This window comes from Sesamum indicum, linkage group LG3 (assembly GCF_026168435.1).
Source record: "Sesamum indicum cultivar Baizhima isolate 11 linkage group LG3, ASM2616843v1, whole genome shotgun sequence".
Lineage (NCBI taxonomy): Eukaryota > Viridiplantae > Streptophyta > Magnoliopsida > Lamiales > Pedaliaceae > Sesamum > Sesamum indicum.
In genome coordinates, this window is record NC_142659.1 from 25413819 (window position 1) to 25432939 (window position 19121).

At 35.6% G+C, this 19121-nt stretch overlaps 2 protein-coding genes across 8 annotated transcripts; both read left to right on the forward strand.

The window, feature by feature from the left end:
* Positions 1 to 203: 203 nt before the first annotated feature.
* Positions 204 to 7254, forward strand: LOC105158754 (Tetratricopeptide repeat (TPR)-like superfamily protein). 6 transcript variants are annotated; one of them, XM_088879043.1, is made up of 6 exons: positions 204 to 3241; positions 4658 to 4974; positions 5287 to 5395; positions 5773 to 5902; positions 6124 to 6847; positions 6961 to 7254. In XM_088879043.1, the coding sequence occupies exons 1-2, from the start codon at positions 332 to 334 to the stop codon at positions 4700 to 4702; spliced, it is 2955 nt and encodes a 984-aa protein (XP_088735169.1). In that variant the 5' UTR covers positions 204 to 331; the 3' UTR covers positions 4703 to 4974; positions 5287 to 5395; positions 5773 to 5902; positions 6124 to 6847; positions 6961 to 7254. The 6 variants fall into 6 exon arrangements, with proteins under 6 accessions (XP_088735169.1, XP_088735171.1, XP_088735166.1 ...); XM_088879045.1 differs by having other exon boundaries at positions 6971 to 7254; XM_088879040.1 differs by having other exon boundaries at positions 6124 to 7254.
* Positions 7255 to 8663: 1409 nt separating this feature from the next.
* LOC105158755 (uncharacterized) lies at positions 8664 to 16001 on the forward strand. Of its 2 annotated transcripts, none has more exons than XM_088878179.1 (11): positions 8664 to 9035; positions 9443 to 9486; positions 10693 to 10750; positions 11628 to 11822; positions 12505 to 12581; positions 13330 to 13412; positions 13506 to 13557; positions 13754 to 13822; positions 14324 to 14410; positions 14512 to 14573; positions 15448 to 16001. In XM_088878179.1, the coding sequence occupies exons 1-11, from the start codon at positions 8918 to 8920 to the stop codon at positions 15593 to 15595; spliced, it is 993 nt and encodes a 330-aa protein (XP_088734305.1). In that variant the 5' UTR covers positions 8664 to 8917; the 3' UTR covers positions 15596 to 16001. The 2 variants fall into 2 exon arrangements, with proteins under 2 accessions (XP_088734305.1, XP_011073905.1); XM_011075603.3 differs by having other exon boundaries at positions 8666 to 9035; positions 9392 to 9486.
* The last annotated feature ends 3120 nt before the right edge of the window (positions 16002 to 19121 follow it).

Below are 19121 nucleotides of genomic sequence, written 5' to 3' on the forward strand. Positions count from 1 at the left end.
TTGAGATATTTATGAATTTTCAAAACTACCCATAATTCCAAAGTACCTCACCAATCTCAATTCAATTTTTTCATTATTTCAAATTCTTTATTTAGTTTCTAAAAAAACAAAGAAAAGTAAAAAGATTAAAAAAATGTTTTACTTATTTCAAAATTATTTTACTACAGCTAGAATTTGAAAATGTCCTTCTAACAAATTGTCGATAAAAGAATCCAAAAAATTGAATAGAAGTTGAGTGTGTGTGTGTGTGTGTGAATATAGAGAAGGGGTGGAAATTAGGGAGAGGGAACTGAAAAGCTGAAGAGGGGGAACGGAAGAGGACTGCGGTAGAATGAGCAGCACAAGAGTGCTGAAATCTGCTGTATTTTCTCCTGCACCACTCTTACACTCGTTGAAATCCTTCAACAGATTTCTCAGTAGTGAGAACAGTCTTGAAGGATTGATAGCCGACCAAGAAATCAGCGATTCCATTGACGCACCCAACCATCACCCTGCCGCCCAATGTTTTACCTCCCAAGACTTGGCGTTTCTGAGGGACTCCAGTTCTGATGCCAAAGTTGCTGACTTTGAGTCTCGTAAGTGCTTAACCGATGCTTTTTCAATAATAAGTGCCATTAAGAATTTTAATGATGGGTTGGGAGAGAAGTCCCAGAAATTCCTTAGGCAGTTTAGAGAGAAACTTGATGAGAAACTGGTGGTTGATGTCTTGAGAAATGTGGAAAGTGCTGAATTGGGTGTTAAGTTTTTCATGTGGGCTGGGAGGCAAATAGGATATACTCATAGTATGGCTGTTTATGATGCTTTGCTAGAGTTACTAGGTGGAAATAAGAACGACAAAGTGGCAGATAATTTTCTACGTGAGATAAAGGATGAAGATAGTGAGGTGCTGGGGAGATTGCTTAACGTATTGATTAGAAAGTGTTGCCATAATGGGATGTGGAATTTGGCACTGGAGGAGTTAGGAAGGCTCAAGGATTTCGGGTACAAGCCCACAAGAGCAACGTACAATGCTCTGATAAAGGTGTTCTTGGAGGCAGGTAAGTTGGATGCTGCTTCTTTGCTTCATAGGGAGATGTTAAATTTGGGATTCAAGATGGACATACATATCTTGGGCTGTTTTGTGCAATTTTTATGCAAAATAGGTAAATGGAGAGATGCTCTAAATATGATGGAGAAGGAGGAGGCTCAGCCTGATACTGTAATTTATACCAAAATGATAACGGGTTTGTGCGAGGCCTCTCTGTTTGAAGAGGCTATGGAATTCTTGAATCGGATGCGAGCAAGTTCATGTGTTCCTAATGTTGTTACATATAAGATTTTGCTTTGTGGGTGTCTAAATAAGGGGAAGCTAGGTAGATGTAAAAGAATTCTCAGCATGATGATAGCAGAAGGTTGTCATCCAAGTCCCAAGATATTTTGTTCCCTTGTCCATGCCTATTGTAAATCTGGAGATTATTCTTATGCGTATAAGTTACTGAAGAGAATGATGGATTGTGGTTGTAAGCCTGGCTATGTAGTCTATAATATATTTATTGGAAGTGTTTGTGGTAATGAGGAGATTCCAAGTCTGGATGTGTTAGAATTGGCGGAAAGAGCTTACAGCGAAATGCTTGAGGCCAGAATAGCATTGAATAGAGTCAATGTTAGCAATTTTGCCCGCTGTCTTTGTGGGGTTGGGAAGTATGAAAAAGCATATAACGTAATTAGTGAAATGATGTTGAATGGATTCATCCCGGAAGCTGGCACATACAACAAAGTAATTGGTTTTCTCTGTGATGCATCACAAGTAGACAAGGCACTTCTATTGTTCCAAGAATTGAAAAAGAATGGCATTGTCCCAAATGTCTACACTTACTCAATTATGATTGATAGGTTTTGTAAAGCTGGCCTGATACAGCAGGCTCGTTGCTGGTTTGACGAAATGGTGAGAGATGGATGTACCCCAAATGTGGTCACCTACACTGCAATCATACATGCTTACCTTAAAGCTAGGAAAATATCTGATGCGAACAAGGTTTTTGAGATGATGCTGTCACAAGGATGCCCCCCAAATATTGTAACTTTCTCTGCTTTGATTGATGGCTACTGCAAAGCTGGACATGTAGAGAGGGCTTGCGCAATATATGAGAAAATGAGAGGAAATGCCAATGTCCATGATGTAGATATCTACTTTACGATTTCTGATGATAGTAGTAAAGAGCCAAATGTTATTACCTATGGAGCTCTCATTGATGGTTTATGCAAAGTGCATAGGGTCAGAGAGGCCCAAAATCTGTTAGATGCAATGAAAGCTGAAGGTTGTGAGCCAAATCATATTGTTTATGATGCTCTTATTGATGGATTTTGCAAGGTCGGAAAACTAGATGAAGCACAGGAAGTATTTGCTAAGATGGCAGAACGTGGATACAGTCCAAATGTTTATACCTACAGCTCTTTAATTGACAGATTGTTTAAAGATAAACGTCTGGATCTTGCTTTGAAAGTATTGGCTAAAATGCTAGAATATTCTTGCCCACCTAATGTTATTACTTATACAGAGATGATCGATGGCCTTTGTAAAGTTGGGAAGACAACCGAAGCATACAAACTGATGTTGATGATGGAGGAAAAAGGTTGTAAACCTAATGTTGTTACTTATACTGCCATGCTGGATGGCTTTGGAAAGGCTGGTAAAGTGGATAAAAGCCTTGAACTCTTCGAGTTGATGGCCAGCAAAGGATGTGCTCCTAATTATATCACATATAGGGTCTTAATAAATCATTGCTGTACTGCTGGACGCTTGGATGAGGCTTATCAACTTTTAGAGGAGATGAAACAAACTTATTGGCCAAGTCACTTAGCAAACTATCATAAGGTCATAGAAGGCTTCAGCAAGGAATTCTTAGTGAGTCTTCAATTACTAGATGAAATGGAAAGCAAAGATTCTGTTCCCCTTATTCCAGTTTACAAAGTTCTGATTGATAGCTTTCAGAGAGCTGGAAGGTTGGAAATGGCTTTGCAGCTGCATAAAGAGTTTTCATCATTGTCACCACCTTCATCTGCTGACAAGAAAGTGTATTCTTCTTTAATAGGGGGCCTGTCAGCTTCAGGTAGAGTTGACGAGGCATTTGAGTTGTATGCAGACATCATAGGAAAAGGTGAAATTCCTGAGTTTGATGTCTTCATTGATCTCATCAAAGGGCTTCTAAAGGTTAACAGATGGGAAGACGCTCTTCTACTTTCAGAAAGCTTATGTTACATGGTATAGATCTTACCTCCCCTTGTCACATTAACCATTTCCTCTTGACTTGTTCTTGTTCTCTTTTTTTTTTTTGGGTTAATTTCTTTTTGCTTTTTCACTTTTCTGGCTTTGTATTCTTTGAGTAATAGTTAGTTTTGTTGGAACAATAATGTTTCTTGTAAGCAACAATAATGTTTCTTGTAAAGAACAAATAGTGAATGAAGTTACGAGAAGAAAGAAATGAAGTTGTTGACCCGATAAAGCTCACTCAAAACAACCACTCAATAGATGATTGTAGTCTTAGCTACATTGTTAGTCATGGATGAACAATGTATACTGGACATGGAAGAACTTTGACTCTTCTTTTTCTTCATTTCTTTGATAAATTTTCACATTATGCCCATTCATGTGTAGCATTCTCTTTTGTGGAATTTGACTTTCTGGAAACAGATGCTGGTTTTGTAGCATGTTTATGGTTGAAAATGCCACACCGATATACCTCTGCCTGCTTATTTGATAAGTTGTATGTGTCGATCACCCATCTTGTCTCGCATATCAGTAACTTCTTCCTGGGAGCATTAACTGTGTATACATGTTATGTATCTCAGCTAGCTTGATGTTGTCTTTTGCTGACTACTATCAATCATCCCTTTAGTTCATTACTTCATTCTAATAACAAGTTTAGTGTAAACAGATAGGTCATGGTTTATGATTTGCACTTTTATGGATAAATAGCTTTATTCTCATGGGCTGGTGGAGGGACAAAATTTATCTGCTGAGGAAAAATGGTAAGTTTCAAAAAGTTGCCATATTTAGGAGAGCTTGAGAGAGTGTTAACTGATTGCCTATAAATCAGGAACCAATAAATCTTTCCCCCGATGAACATGAGGCAACTACAGTGATTTCAGTGATTAATAGTTGGGGATGGTGGGATGTAGTTTTACAGCATGCTGGCATAATATCAACTTCTGAGCCCAATTTAAGTGTGCTGCCAACTTCATAGGGAACACCATGGTCTTACCACACCACTCCCACTTCCTTTTCCTGTGATGGCTTGGCCCAGGCTGCTTGTAAGACTCCTGGCCTGCCAGTTCATTAAAGTATGACACCTGGATTGGAACTGTTGGTTTTGGTCTGGGCTCCAGACAGACTGTATTTTTAGAATGCAGATGGAGCAGAGGGCTAAATCAAGCTTCACATATGGATTTATTCATTTCAGCTTGTTTGCTAAACTGTAACTAGCGATGTATCAAAGGCTTCTAGGGTGTAAATTTTCAGTTTATAACACATGTTATATTATTCTATTAGAATTTTCTTTTCATCATTGCATCACCACTGCTGGAATTTTTGTTTAGTATATTGCTGTGTTCCAGAGCTATTCCTTTTAATTAATTATCGTCCTCAGAATTTTGTTGTATGTTTTTTTTGAATAAACAGGATATTCGGTGGTTGTCAAATGAATATACACAAAAACAAAGCTAGAGTGGCATCCTTACTTGTGGTCCTCAGATCATACTTTGGGTCATGAATCTACTGGGATCTTCTGTCAACTGGATCAAGTTAGGCACACAAATTATGAATATGTGGTGACCCGTGCTTCTGTAAATGATGGTCGTAAGCAAAGGATTATGGTTTGACGAAGAGAAGGTCTGCCGTATTCTGTCATTCAATTCAATTTCTGTGCTTCTCTTCATGCCAATTATGCTGCACATCTACATTTCATTCTGCTGCAATTAGAAAATGATCATATCCAGGTTGGAATTGGTTCTCATCTTTCCCTTCTTTTTTTGTACATTTTGTTTTTCCTTAAAGCAGTCCACTTGATCACTGAACCAACTTTTGCCTTATAGGTTTTGTGATCTAAATTTTTTAGTATTTGTTTAGTATTATTATCTGAAAAATAAGTTGTTAACAAAAATGTACTCGAGCATGTATCTATTAAGAAGACCTAATTTTACATCAATCACGTATTTATTCTTTTGGATTAAGAAAAGTAGTGATATGAAAATTTACATAAAATATCAACCAGTGAAGCCTATTTTCAATTTGGGATGAAATCTATGCAGGCCTGTGGCAAACTGCCAAGCATGACAAATCACGACTATGATTTGGAGGAGAGGCCAAGATTTATCAAGAAGGAAAGCCAGCACTTAATGATGATGAGGGAGATAAGGGGTGTGTCTAAACCTACTAGCTTATTTGATTATACTCATCATTCGTGTACTAGGAAACTTAGGATGAAGATAAATAGGATTCGCATAAAAGATGATAGAACATATCTGGCTGTGGGGATCCCAGGCCTTAAGTGAAGCACAATTTAGGAATCTAAGTGAAGATTACGCATCATCTTGAAAGATACAAAAGCTTTAGGACATAGTTTTGCATTCTTAGATTTTAGAAAACAATCAGAGCATGTGCTTAGTCAACACAACAGCCCAGATTGAGGCTTTTCTCAAAGTACTTGACACTTTCTACATGACATACTGCACTTGTCAGCTGTGCCAAGTTCACTAATTCTAGGCTGTACTATTGATTTCCAATTTTATCTCCAGTTTGCTCAAGGCACAAAACGCATGGTTGCAGCTCACTGGATGACTTTGTGCGGCGGATGAATATTGCTGTTGCTAATCTGATCGAAATTGTTCTCCAAAATTTCTAATAAGCCTCGGCATTTGGACATGAGTAAGTATGGAATCTTCTTGATATTGGGAATTTGATTGTTGCTGGAACATTTGGCCTCTGTTAATTGACCGTAAAAGAATCTGATGCTTGCATTTTCAGCATGAGTTCCCGCTGGACATGAGTCCTGTTCTCATTGATGCTAATGGAGATTTTTCTTTCCATTTGTGGAAATATAATTGTAGCAAACATTGCACTGTTGATATTTGTTATTCATTTTGCAGGATTTAATTATCGACATACCTCAACTTATTCCCCTGAGGCTACTGCGGCTTCTAAATCCATAACTCCTTTGGGTAACGGTATTGTTGGAAGAAAATGTAAGTCAAGATGATGAAAATGGTTATGACGGCTACAGACAATGATGTTAAAGATGTTGAAATTAAAACAGCCAACAATATAAGCTAGATTTTTCCATAAGCCAAGAGATAGAGGCGAAACCAACTACTCAAAGCAAACAATGCTGTTCCACCAAAGTGAGAGGCAGTAAATGTAGACGGGCGACCTAGAACATGAATGACATGTGGGATTGATATACCACTGAACTCGAATTCTTGGAGTCACTAAATTGGGAATGGATCTGATTAGCTATGAGTACATTTTTGCAAGACTCACCAAAAATGGCTCATTCGGGGTGTATTTTTTGACCGCATCCTTGAACAGGTGCCACTGGATCCAATGGACTATCAATGCGTCCCACAATTTTTACCATCCAAACTTGTGTGATTACAATAATATTAGGCAATTGATTATTATATCTCTACAGCCAAAGTTGATTCCTATCAGCAACCGATATTTTTACAAGACTTGTTATGCTGCTTCTGTAATCGATGCATTGGGCCGGAATGCTAGAAGATGATACTGAAAGGAACTAACTGCTGAAGTTATCATGCATGTGGCGCTGTGTCAGTCATCCTGCAAAAATCATGTCTCAGCAAAACATACTCTGTAAGATTCTTTTGTTTTCAGCACAGCACAGTTGTATCTAATACCGTTTCATTCTGTTAGTCTAGCTGAAACATTGATGGCACGTCGAGTGTCTAATATAGACTTGTTGATAGCTGTGTCAAGATTATCAGACAATGGGTTGCTGGGTGTCATTGTAGCTGGAAGTCTCTGCAGTATGCCAAATCTTTGACAGACTGAATCTCATATACAACGGCAACGATGACTTGTGTTATTTCTGCTACATTTTTGGTGCATAGTGGGAGAGATTATTAAGCTCTATTGACACTGAACAGCATGGAGATATGAATATCCAGTATGACATGTAGGCAGTAGGCCTCAATGTTTTTGGGATGAGTTGTAATTCAAAAATACCTCCCTCTTAAATTTATCGGTTTTTTATTTTTTTATTTTTTAATTTTCATTTCTTGAATAACTTTATGCTCAAAATATAACCTCTCGTTTAAATTATTGAATCAGTACATTATCTCGCAATCACAATAGAGAAATATAAGTTTGTTATACTTGTCGTGGCAGTGATGTATAATTTAAAAGAATGAACAATCACACTATAAATATTATATTTATAGTTATTATGTGACTAGTTTTGTGCAATCAAATTTGATTTATATATATATAAAGAAATATACCGAACCTGATTTTGATAAATAAAAATAAAAATAAAAATCATCCCAACCATTATGATACAAAGAAAATGTCTTATAACAGAATCCAAGATTTTGAGCTTTATTTTGTTTTTGTTCAATTCAAATTAGTTTGTTACGTGTAGGATTCTGTTTCTTTAAAAAAAAAAAATTATATATAGTACATCAATATTCCTTCGTATTTTGGTATGATTATGCACTTGATTATTTCATTCATCAGATGCGTGGGTATTTATTTTATTTTTGTGTGAGTTTACTATAATTTTTTATTTTATAATTATTAATTATATTGATATATTAATTAAATTAAACTATTATTCAATTACTCAACATATCCAAATATTATTTTAATAATATAATTACCGCTTCTATCTAAAGTATTTTAGTGGCCCCTTTTCCTTCCCCCTAAACACTTCTCACCTCATAATGTGGTTAGATCACAAATTAAGATTATTATTTATTTATTTATTTATTGACTTTCTTTGGGTAATAAAGTGGGGGAAAAAAGAATATGTGGGGCCCATTTCACTCTTTATGTTAAGTCCCTTTGGAGTTCTAACAAATAATTGGCCCTTCGTTTGAGTTTTGGTTTCTACCACTTTATTAAACATTTACTCATACTCTTCTATCATTATTGCATTATGTTTTTTTGTAATCAAAGTATAAAACATTATGTTTTTTTTGTAAAGATTAAAAAATAAAAAAAATTGTATATAATTTAATATTAATAATGTGAAATGAGTAATTGATAAGTAATTTCAAGTTTTAATATTGTAATAGTCAATAATAAATAGTAGGATTAATTATACTTAAACTCCCTCTGAAAATAAAAGTATGAAATTTTTTCCAAAAATTTTTGAAATTATATTCACACCCTGTCCAAAAATTCACTGTTTACATCTGATTCTCTTTTCTTAGGATTTAGACGAGAAATGCTAAAATTAACAAAAAACAAATGCATAAATATTTTTTTAATTTTATTTCTTATTTAATATTTTCATATAATAATTTAGTACTTATAAAGAAAAAATAAATAAAGAGAGTAAGAGGTAGTGTTGAAGTGTGATGGGGACAGTGGAGCAGAAAGAAGAACACCACTTTTTTTATGTTACTCAAAAGTCAAATCCTTAAAATAGAGTCAAAAGCATCTTGGGAATTTGTCAAAGCCGTTCATCATCATCATCATGCCCACTATAGGTACATAGAAAGAGTGAGAGAGTGTATGAGAGAGAGAGAGAGAGAATCTGATGTCTACATAAATCTACACGATACGTAACAGCAATACGAATTGTCATTCGTGAGCGGAGTTTGTTTCAGAGAACAGAATTAGAGTTACTTCACTGAGGACTCCTTTACACACACACAAACAAAGACACGCTAAAGAAACACACGTAAGAATTGAAAAAAGATGGTGAATTTGAAGAATTTTTGGACCAAGAAAACATTATTGGGACTTGGGCTGGGTCAGTTGCTTTCTCTTGTTATCACTTCCACTGGATTTTCATCTTCTGCACTCGCCAACCAAGGTTCTTTTCTTTTATTTTATTTTTTTCATGCTTTTCTTCAAATATGATGTTAACACTGATGATCACATCATATTGTACTTATTATGATCCCAATCTTTCTGGGGACACTTGGGCTTGTCTTTGTGTTCACTGTCTTAAGGGAAATGCTGTGGTTTTTTCTTTTTTCTTTTTTCTTTTTTGCCTGTTTTGGCGTATTTAGCTTTGTTTGTTAAAGCAAAAACTATTAGTTTTATGTAGGTTTGCTTGGAACTTGGAAGTAGTGGGCTTTTCCGTTTATAGGATGTGAAGTTAAAAATGGTCTCTTTAAGTGTGTCCATTTTCTTGCTTGATTTGCTCATTTGTCTCTCAAATTTTAGGAATTAATGCACCAACCTCTCAGTCTTTCCTGAATTATGTACTCTTGGCAGTGGTGTATGGAAGCATTATGCTCTACAGAAAGCAAGCTCTCAAGGTCAGCTTATTAGCCTCTCCACGATCGCCTTAAGTGTTTTGAGGCAGTGATAAGTTGTATTTGGATTGATCTTTTTTGTGCTTGTGCTGCATTGTCATAAGGACTTATCTTGCTGTATGTATTACTAATTAGAATTCTAGCAGTTCTGTAATTTCTTTTCTTGAACTGAGGATGGAGATCAATATTTGGAACTTAACCCAAAATTTATTTTTGAGATTGCGTACCTATGAAATATTATGGATGTGCAACTTGTGCTTGATCATCCTTTCCCTCTAAATTAGAAAGTTGAAATGTTCGAATAATGTTTCTCACTTGACTCCTCTACTTCACAACAAATGTGTTTCTAGTGGTAACAACTTAACTGCCTTCTGAAACTTAGGTTGCTGGTATAGTTTAGTGGCATTTGGATTAAACCCCTGGCATATTGTTGTATGACTTTATTGTCCTATTGGAAACATAGAGCTCCTAATATGTTTGAAAGAATTGTTCTTGGTTATTATCTTTTCTTTCTGCATTATTTGCTGGTTCTTTGCCACATAGCTGGTGTTTCTGTTCTCCTCAGCCCCGACTTATTTGGGAGAAAACATTGCATGCTCAATGCCAGATAATAGTGCTAGAAAACATGACCTTTCTCATCTAACTGGTAATTTACAGCAGTATTAAGCTTCTTTTGGCAGCCTCCTGTCTTCTTGTTCAGTGATTTTAGTGAAATTTGCATAATCCTAATAACAAATGCCTGGGAACATGGACAGAGAGATTCCATGATGCACTCTGTGGGGATAGCACCTCGATGGGAATATATAGCATCGCCATCTTAGTGATGCTGATGTCAAGCTTCAGTGTATTAATTAGCTAAGATGAAAATGTCCCTGTTTTCGTGTAATATGGCAAATATTTAAATTTTGACTTGGATATAACTTAGGGTGGCCTCTGGAAAATTACAAAAGTCCACGAGAGACATTTCCGACCTGGTACAACTGGCCACCAGTGTAAGGTTTTATAAATAAATCACAATTATGTTTTCTGGTTATCCTTGCTAAGTTTGATGTGCATGGCCATCGATAGGTTTGCTCGTCCTTCTTAGTTTATCTACTTCTCATTGACCTTATATTTGTGCATTATTTGGCTAAATACTTAATCACATGCTTTATATATTTAATTAATTTCTCATGATTTTACATGTTCTCACCATTTCCTTATATGCAGGCCAAATGGTATTACTATGCCTTGCTTGGATTGATTGATGTGGAAGGCAATTTCCTTGGTAAGTTACTATAAAGATGAGCTTCTGCTGTTGGTTGATTGAGTTTCGAAAAGCTTCGCATCAAGTAATCCATGAAGTATCATTCTTTTTAGTGCATCAGCTGAGAAAGTGAATACATCATTTTCAACATCCTAACATCCCTGTTGCATACGAGTTATATGGACTATTTGACAATATGAAGCACGGATGCTGCAACATCCTGCTAGCTGAGGATGTATGGGGCATGCCAAATAATGACCAAATGGAACTAACAAGTGTTCACCCAATTTCATGATTTCTTCACAACAAAATTCTTGAGAAATTTCCAATTTCATGGTGTATAAAATATCTGAATTTCTCTTTCACAATTTTCTGAAAGGACGAGCAGTAGAGATTATTGTATTGGTTATGAAATCTAGATGCTATGATGAATTTGTTCTGCTAGGCAGGAGATCATAACTTATTTGCTTAGGTAGTAGATGAGAGGATCCTATCTATATGATATGTATAGTAACAGACATCTGTTTCTGTAAGAACATCAAATTGCCCCATGTCTAAGTACTGAACTTCTTTTTTTCCCAGTCTAAGGACTGAACTTATCTCAACAAATTATACGTCAACTTTGTGATAGCTTTACTTTTCACGAGAGACCTTCGCTTATAATGAGCCAGGCCGAACATGGATGATATATATAAATTGTTTTCTTTGCATATATTAAACATGTTTGTTCACCATTATCTTTCTAGTGAAAAGGTTTGGTTCATTTCATTTTGGCAATTCTGGAAATACTGGTTTGAAGAGAGAAACTACAGTGACCAGAAAATAAATATAAAGGAAAGTTACAGTCTACGTATGAGTACTTTCCGTGGAATGTCCTAATTCATTCTCAACATGGCAGTGGTTAAGGCATACCAGTACACCTCAATTACAAGCGTCATGCTGCTTGATTGTTGGACAATACCATGTGTCCTGTTTCTCACCTGGTTCTTTCTGAAGACAAAGTACAGATTGAAGAAGTTCGTTGGTGTAGTAATTTGTGTGGTGGGTCTTGTTATTGTTGTTTTTTCAGATGTACATGCTGCTGATAGATCAAGTAAGTATTACCATTGTCTGGTTTAATAATTTTCTTTAAGAATCCTAGGCTGCTGGAGCTGTACTTGGATACTTCTTGTCTCTCCCCAACCAGCTATAGAACAAAGAATCTATTTCTTAGACAATCATGCTCTCTGAAGGAGTGTCTTCTGGTGTTATTGTTTCACCATGTACTATATTGTTAATGGAGAAAACGTGAGATTCCATAGGCTAGTGGGTCCTATAAATCCAAATTCTCTTAGTTTTCTCAAAGTATATCCTCGAAGTAAGATATGTGAGTAGAGTTTGAGAGGTCTGCAGGAGTGGAAGGGTACAACACTTTTTTGGTGAAAGGGGATGGAAAAAAACAAAAGAGGTATTGTATTCCTGTGGTTCCCATCTTTTCTTTGGCTCTCTGTTTGGGCGGAGAAGAGCATAAAATCAGTGAAATTGTTCAACCAATCAAAGGACAAAACGAACAGTAAATACCCAACAGCATGAAGTTATCTCTTGTCTCCTTAACTCTCTCGCCTCCTTTTCTCGGGATAGATGTACTTTTTATCCTCCCCCTCACCCTTCCATCCATCAGAAAACATAACCTTGATGTGTCTCTTCCAAATATATTTCTGCTACGTATTTGTCTCTATTTCTTCCTCGTTCTTTTCCATTTTCAGTTTCTCAATCATAGTTGTGTTGCTTTATAGGTGGTAGCAACCCTATCAAAGGCGATCTACTCGTAATTGCTGGGGCGACACTTTATGGTGTTAGTAATGTCAGTGAGGTAAGTGCCTTATGAATTTGATACTTGTTAACTGTTAGTTTCACCATCTCTAGTTAGAGAATCCATTTAGAGTTCGAAAGGTTTTTCTTGGCTCATGTAGGATCTATTTTGTTTTCCTTTCTGTGTTTAAGTTAAATAAATGTTCTTTGCTTGTTTGTCATTTTGTGCACTTACACATGCAAATGCATGTTCAATTAACTTTTTTCACTTCATTTCTTTGTTTGTTTGTTCATTTAAGTTTCTCTCTTTACTATATCTTATACTGTTCACCATATTTTCTTCAGTTATATAATCTCTCCTTTTCCTTTCAGTTTCCTAGAAACTCCCATCCCAAACATGTCTCCAGGGACTAGTTCTCAATCACTTAAAATATAATATAGAAGAGCAACAAAAGTGACTATAATCGTGCTGCACATGGCTGTTTCCTTGTATAGTGAAGAAGCTCTAGTGGTGTACTTCCCATCCCTTCTGCCCAAACTACGCCTGCATATTTTGTTTACTTTATGCACTCGATATAAATGTTTTCATGCGTATCGACTGTTGAGTAGAGTTGCATATTATTTTAACCCCATCACGAATTTGCACTCTCTTATACCCGACCGGTTAGAAAAATAGACATGACTTTCTAGCCAGCTACCCATAAGTTTATGGCTCTATGTATTTGAATTAGCCTATATATCTTCAGGCATTTTGGTAGTTCCTTGAGTTCTGAGGTTGAAGGTTAATACTTGTGTCTGTTTCTCTGCAGGAGTATTTTGTTAAAAGTGCTGATAGGATTGAACTTATGGCATTCTTGGGTATTTTTGGTGCCATTGTCAGTGCTATCCAAATGTATCCTTTTCTGTATACTTTCAGTATCAATAATTTCTCAATGCTGATAATCATTTTCATCATATTATGCGACTTCTTTAACTGAGCGTACAGAAGCATACTTGAACGCGATGAACTCAAATCTATTCACTGGTCATCTGGGGCGGTAACTCTCTATCATCCATAGCACTTGTTTCTAGAATTAATTGTTGGTTTTGACATGTTCCTTGTTGTAAAATGTTTAAAGAACTTGACCTGCTGATTTTACTATGTAGTAACATCTGATTCATCAGAAAATGCATAAGCAATTGTCTCACTTGATATACTCTCCAATTTAATATACTGCTCATATTCTTTTGCAGACATTTCCTTTCTTTGGATTTTCTTTAGCCATGTTTGTGTTTTACTCGGCCGTTCCTGTCTTACTCAAGGTATCACTTTGGTTTCTAGTCAAATTCCTCTCTCTCTTACACTGTTTCACATGCACAGTCATACATTTCCATATGTCCATATATGTATATTATACGTTTGTGTAATATCTATATCCTTTTCCAGTGAATCACTTCTGCTCTTCCATCCTTCAAGTCTTATCTCTCTCTCTCTCTCTCTGTGCCCTGCGTTTATTTTGCTTTGCGATAGATAGAACTTGCCGGTATCAAAGTTATTTGTAGAAAACACAAACCAATCTGATTTTCATCTTTGTGGGTCAAAGGATACGAACAGAACACTACCTTATGAATAGAAGTTTAAATAGAAGCCATTTATGGAAGAAAAGCAAAAGTAGTACCAGATCTAATTTATCAATAGTTATCAATTGCTGCTCGTCTACCGGTTCTACCATCTTCTTCCGTTATTTGATCTTTTCTATCTTTGGGTGCAAAATTTCAGTATTATTTAATGGGTCCAACTTCCCTTATAATGTTCCCATGCAGATCAGTGGATCAACAATGCTAAATTTGTCGCTGCTCACCTCTGACATGTGGGCTGTTTTCATTCGGATCTTTGCATACCATGAAAAGGTCCACACAAAAAATTTAAGATGTTTAAGTTATAATACTTATCTCGCAGTTCTCTGGTCTCCGTGATCCTGAGTATCTAATCTGAAGCCAATTTTCTCCAGGTCGATTGGATGTACTATGTAGCATTTGCTGCTGTCACAGTCGGGCTTATTGTTTATTCAGGGTATGCCGAGAATTGTACTTTCTCTTTGTTCGCTTTTCTTGAACTTTTTCCTCGTTCATCAGTCGTCAATGAGAGTTATTTTACATAGTCCACAAAAGGCATTACGGACTTGCTGAGCCAAGTCGGCATATTTCAACTTTAAAGCATGCATACTAATAATATAACACATTGCTCTAGGAGTTCGCATAAAATGCATCTCTCTTGTTATGTATGGATGGTACTCTTTCCACATGAACAGACATAGGAGTGGTATTTCAAAACTGAACTGTCATCTGGATTATGCTTGACTCGTGCATAAGCTGTCGACAACTTCATCTTTCATCAAATATTAGAGTTACTCCAGTTCAAGTTTCATATTTGTTCAAAATATAGCGGAAACATTGCAATAGACACTGATCTATAGTGGAACTCAAGTTTGACACTTTTCAAAATAGCTGTGGAAGAGAAAAAGAGCCTTTATTCTGGATTAATGTCGCCTATTAGATCTTTGAAAATGTAAATTTGAGTTAGATTATTTAAAAATTCTTGGTGAACTATGTATCGGAACTTTATCTTTTTGATTAGATAGGCATGTTTCTTCACCATCATAGCAACTAATCCACTTCGTTTTGCCTGAAATTTTTGAGTTTCTGTTCCTCAGACTGCTTCTCTGATTTCATCGGACCTTTTCTAATTTCCTTCCGACTTTCATGGTCTCTTCTTGATTCTAAATCAGAGTCACAGTCCAGTTCCATCAGTCGTTATTTCTGTTCAGTGATACATATAAAGCGTTTATTTCAAAGTTTGTGCAATGAACATCAACTTGACCAGTGATGCAATCATTAATTCGTACTGTTAGGAGCTGATTACTTTATGACAATTGAACCAATTGCAGGGGTGATAAATCGGATCAAGTTGCTGATGAGTTGAAGCAGTTTGATGAGGAGGCTAGCATAGGCCGTCCAGATCAACACGACAAAATGAGGAGCTCAAGATTAGCAGACTCTAGCAGGCAGGATGCTGCTTCCAGTAGTGCCGTCTAAAAAGATGGCAAGGGAAGTCAGTATCAGGAAGGAATTTTTGCAGGATTAGGAAAGACTGGGTGCACGTTCCGTGCTATAAAGATGATCAGCTTTACTACCACTAGGGGAAGCGTATGGTTGGAAAAGTCCGTCATCTCCTGTCTCAGAGTTGAGTTTCTTGCCATTACAATTACCATGAATTTTGATACTCATCAAGCTCTGTTAAAATTCATGGTGTTAAAAGTTGAATACTGATGCTCTGTTCACCTGTAGTTGGAGTCCCTTGGAGATTATGGTGATTTGAGCTTGAAGATATATATAATGTAGATTCACGAAAATATTATCTGGATAGCAAGTGAATGTCTGTTTGGTGTTGCTGTGCTTGCTTTAGTTGTTGCCAAATATAAAGCACAGAAAGGGAAGCAAATGAGCAGAAAATGAATTCTCTATGCAAACTTCAAGACTCCGTCAGTCTATTGCCGGAAAGCTGTTGGGTTTTCACCCCATAGTTATGAGCCCGAAGTAATTACAACTTAACACAAACTATTACAAAAATAAATGGTAGGTTACAAAAACCCCTTAATACAAGCCAAAAATTACAATAACAAAAAAATTACAAGAATATTATTACTTTTATAGAAACAATAACAGATGGAATAAGTAGTAAAGAATATCAAAATAAAAATAGGCAACCCACCATCGGTTGCACCAAACCCATCAAGGGATGCGACCACAAAAAGTCCCAAACTAACTACAGTCTGAACCACTTAGGTTCTCACTAAACCACTCAGGTCCACCCTAAAATGAAATCACTCACAAGGAGAGAAGGGGAAAGACTATACCAGTCTTTCTTCTGTTCTTTGTCTTCATCAGAAGGACTGGCAATATAAATAGAGGAAGAAATTGAAGACGAGAGAGAGGCAAACAACAATTTGCAAAAAATCGAGGGAGAAGAGTTAGAAATCGAGGAGAGTTATCGACATACTTAAAAAATGAGGGACAAGGGGAAATAAAATTAGGGCTGGGGTTTTGGAGGGGGTAAATAAGAAATCGGGTCATGTGTATCCGGGTCGGGTCGGTTGGGCCATCCAGGTGGTGGGTTGGGGCTATGGACTTGGGCCTACCAAATATGGTCCTAGGCCAATTTTTTGTGAAAAACATACGCCTATTCCCCCCAAGCTACTTCCGAACCATCAACACTATTAGCAACAAACTCCGTCATACGCACTTTGCGTTGCCTTCACTTATAAACACTTCCACAGTTTCTACGACAAACTTTCAGCTCGATATTTATCAAATAATACCAGCTGATATAAGAAATCACAATTGCTCGTAATCACATATCAATTTTCGACATAATAGTGATATTTTAGTTTATTTTCTTAGGACCCTGCTTAACCAAACTGAAGCACATCACTCAATGGCTTTACCAACTATTATTCTCATCTCAATTATGATATTTTTTTTTTCTCGGTATCACACAACACATAGCTCATTGATACCCCTTCAACACTGATACTACACAACACACAACTCGTATGATATCCCCATCATTAATCATATTACACAACACACAACTCGTATGATATGCCATATCATCTCTACTAATCAATAACAACACATAGCTCGTCGTTAATCATATCATCATAAGCCATTGCAGTATGCCGCCTCCCAATTAGGTAAGTCATCTTTTATTCCAAATCAAACATCAACATCATTAACTTCAGCATTCAATTCCATTCAATAATTATTTTCTTGTTAATAACATTCCCATTTTGATTTCATTCGCCCATCGATTATACGATCATACTATCATTCTTCTTACATCCATACATCACAACCACATATAACACATAATAACAATTTCATCAATATCAAAGTAACCTAACAAATAGTCCATAATCAAATATATAAACAACCAATATTATATCCATATATATAAAGATAAATTCAAGTTCACGGTTAAATATATAAGCAACCAATATATATAATACTATACACTATATATATAAATCAATTAGCTATACTTACCTCGAATCTCAAAATGATTCTGTTAACACCAACAGTTGCTCAACCCTCTACTTTATCTTGACCTCCTCTGTTCTCCGCAAATGTGCGTGTTCAGCTTGTGACTTGTGTGTGCATATGTGTAAGCTGGTCCAGACCTCTTACCATATCCATTTCCCCAATTGGCTCAATGATTTTGATGAAACAGTCCCTGAGGCAACGACAGAGGAGGATGACACTCCTCTTTCCTGAGGTTTACTATAATTACACGTAGACCCCCTATTATTTGAAAAATTACATCTAGCACCACTAAGGTTTGCTTCCATCTAATAATTAAATCCTTTGTTAGTCAATATTAATTAAATTTATTGAAGATATGTTAAAAACAAAATACCCGTGGCCAATGACTATTTGCTACGGCTATTTTATTTTTAACCAAGACAATTAGTCATGGTTAAATGTTGCATTTTTTTTTAATGACAAAAGTTCAAAGTTTTCATTATTCACATAAGATAATTACAATATCTCAACATAAAAAAAGTATAAAAAGAAAAGGTTATACTTCCAGTCACGTTTTTACCGAAAAACGGTCATAGGGACCAAATTGAGATAAAAATTAAAGTTTAAGGTGCTAAAGTCAAGAGATGAATTTGAGGGACTAAAGTGATTCTAAATGAAAACTTAAGGGACCAAATATAGTATTTACTCTAAAAAATTTATTTGACATACAATGAATCACTAATAAGTCAATCAGGAGTAAATATAATTTTTTTCCTCAATTTTTTTGTTAATATTACCAAATTCGATGAATTTTGACTAAATGAAAGACATATTTATTAAACGGAAGCAAACATCAGGGGTTGTTAGATGTAATTTTTCAAGTTACATAGAGTTTACGCATAATTACACCAAATCTCATGATAGACGAGGGTAATTATCCCTTTGATAAAAGTTACAATTTATATGACTTAAATGTGATTATTAAAAGAAAGACCAAACGACAAAAAAATTATATTTGCACTTGAAATAAAATTTTAATAAACTCAGTCGTAGAAAAAATGCGCACTTAATTAAGAAGTGCATTTTATATAAGGACTTCTATCTTATCGGTTTTTTTTTTTTTTTAGGATTCCATTATAGCTACATTATGAATTTCAATTATCAATAATCAATATATAATTCAATTATTAATGTTAAATATATATAACTAACTAATAACTATTTTATAGTAGATCAACAATTATTATTAAAACATACTAATATCTAATATTGGTGGGATTCCAAACTCATGATCAGGAAGTCATAAAATTTCAGCTTCACCAATTAAATGAAACCTCATTGATATATGTACTTATATTTTAAAAATACTCGCAGATAGGTTCTTAATTTTTACCGTATTCATATATGAACTACTTTATAACATACTAACAATTATTATTAAAATAGATCAATAACAACTGCTTTGTGGTAATGGTGCATTATAGATCAAATGTGCATTAACACTTATTTTCATAGACCGTAGGGGGACGGCCAATTTACC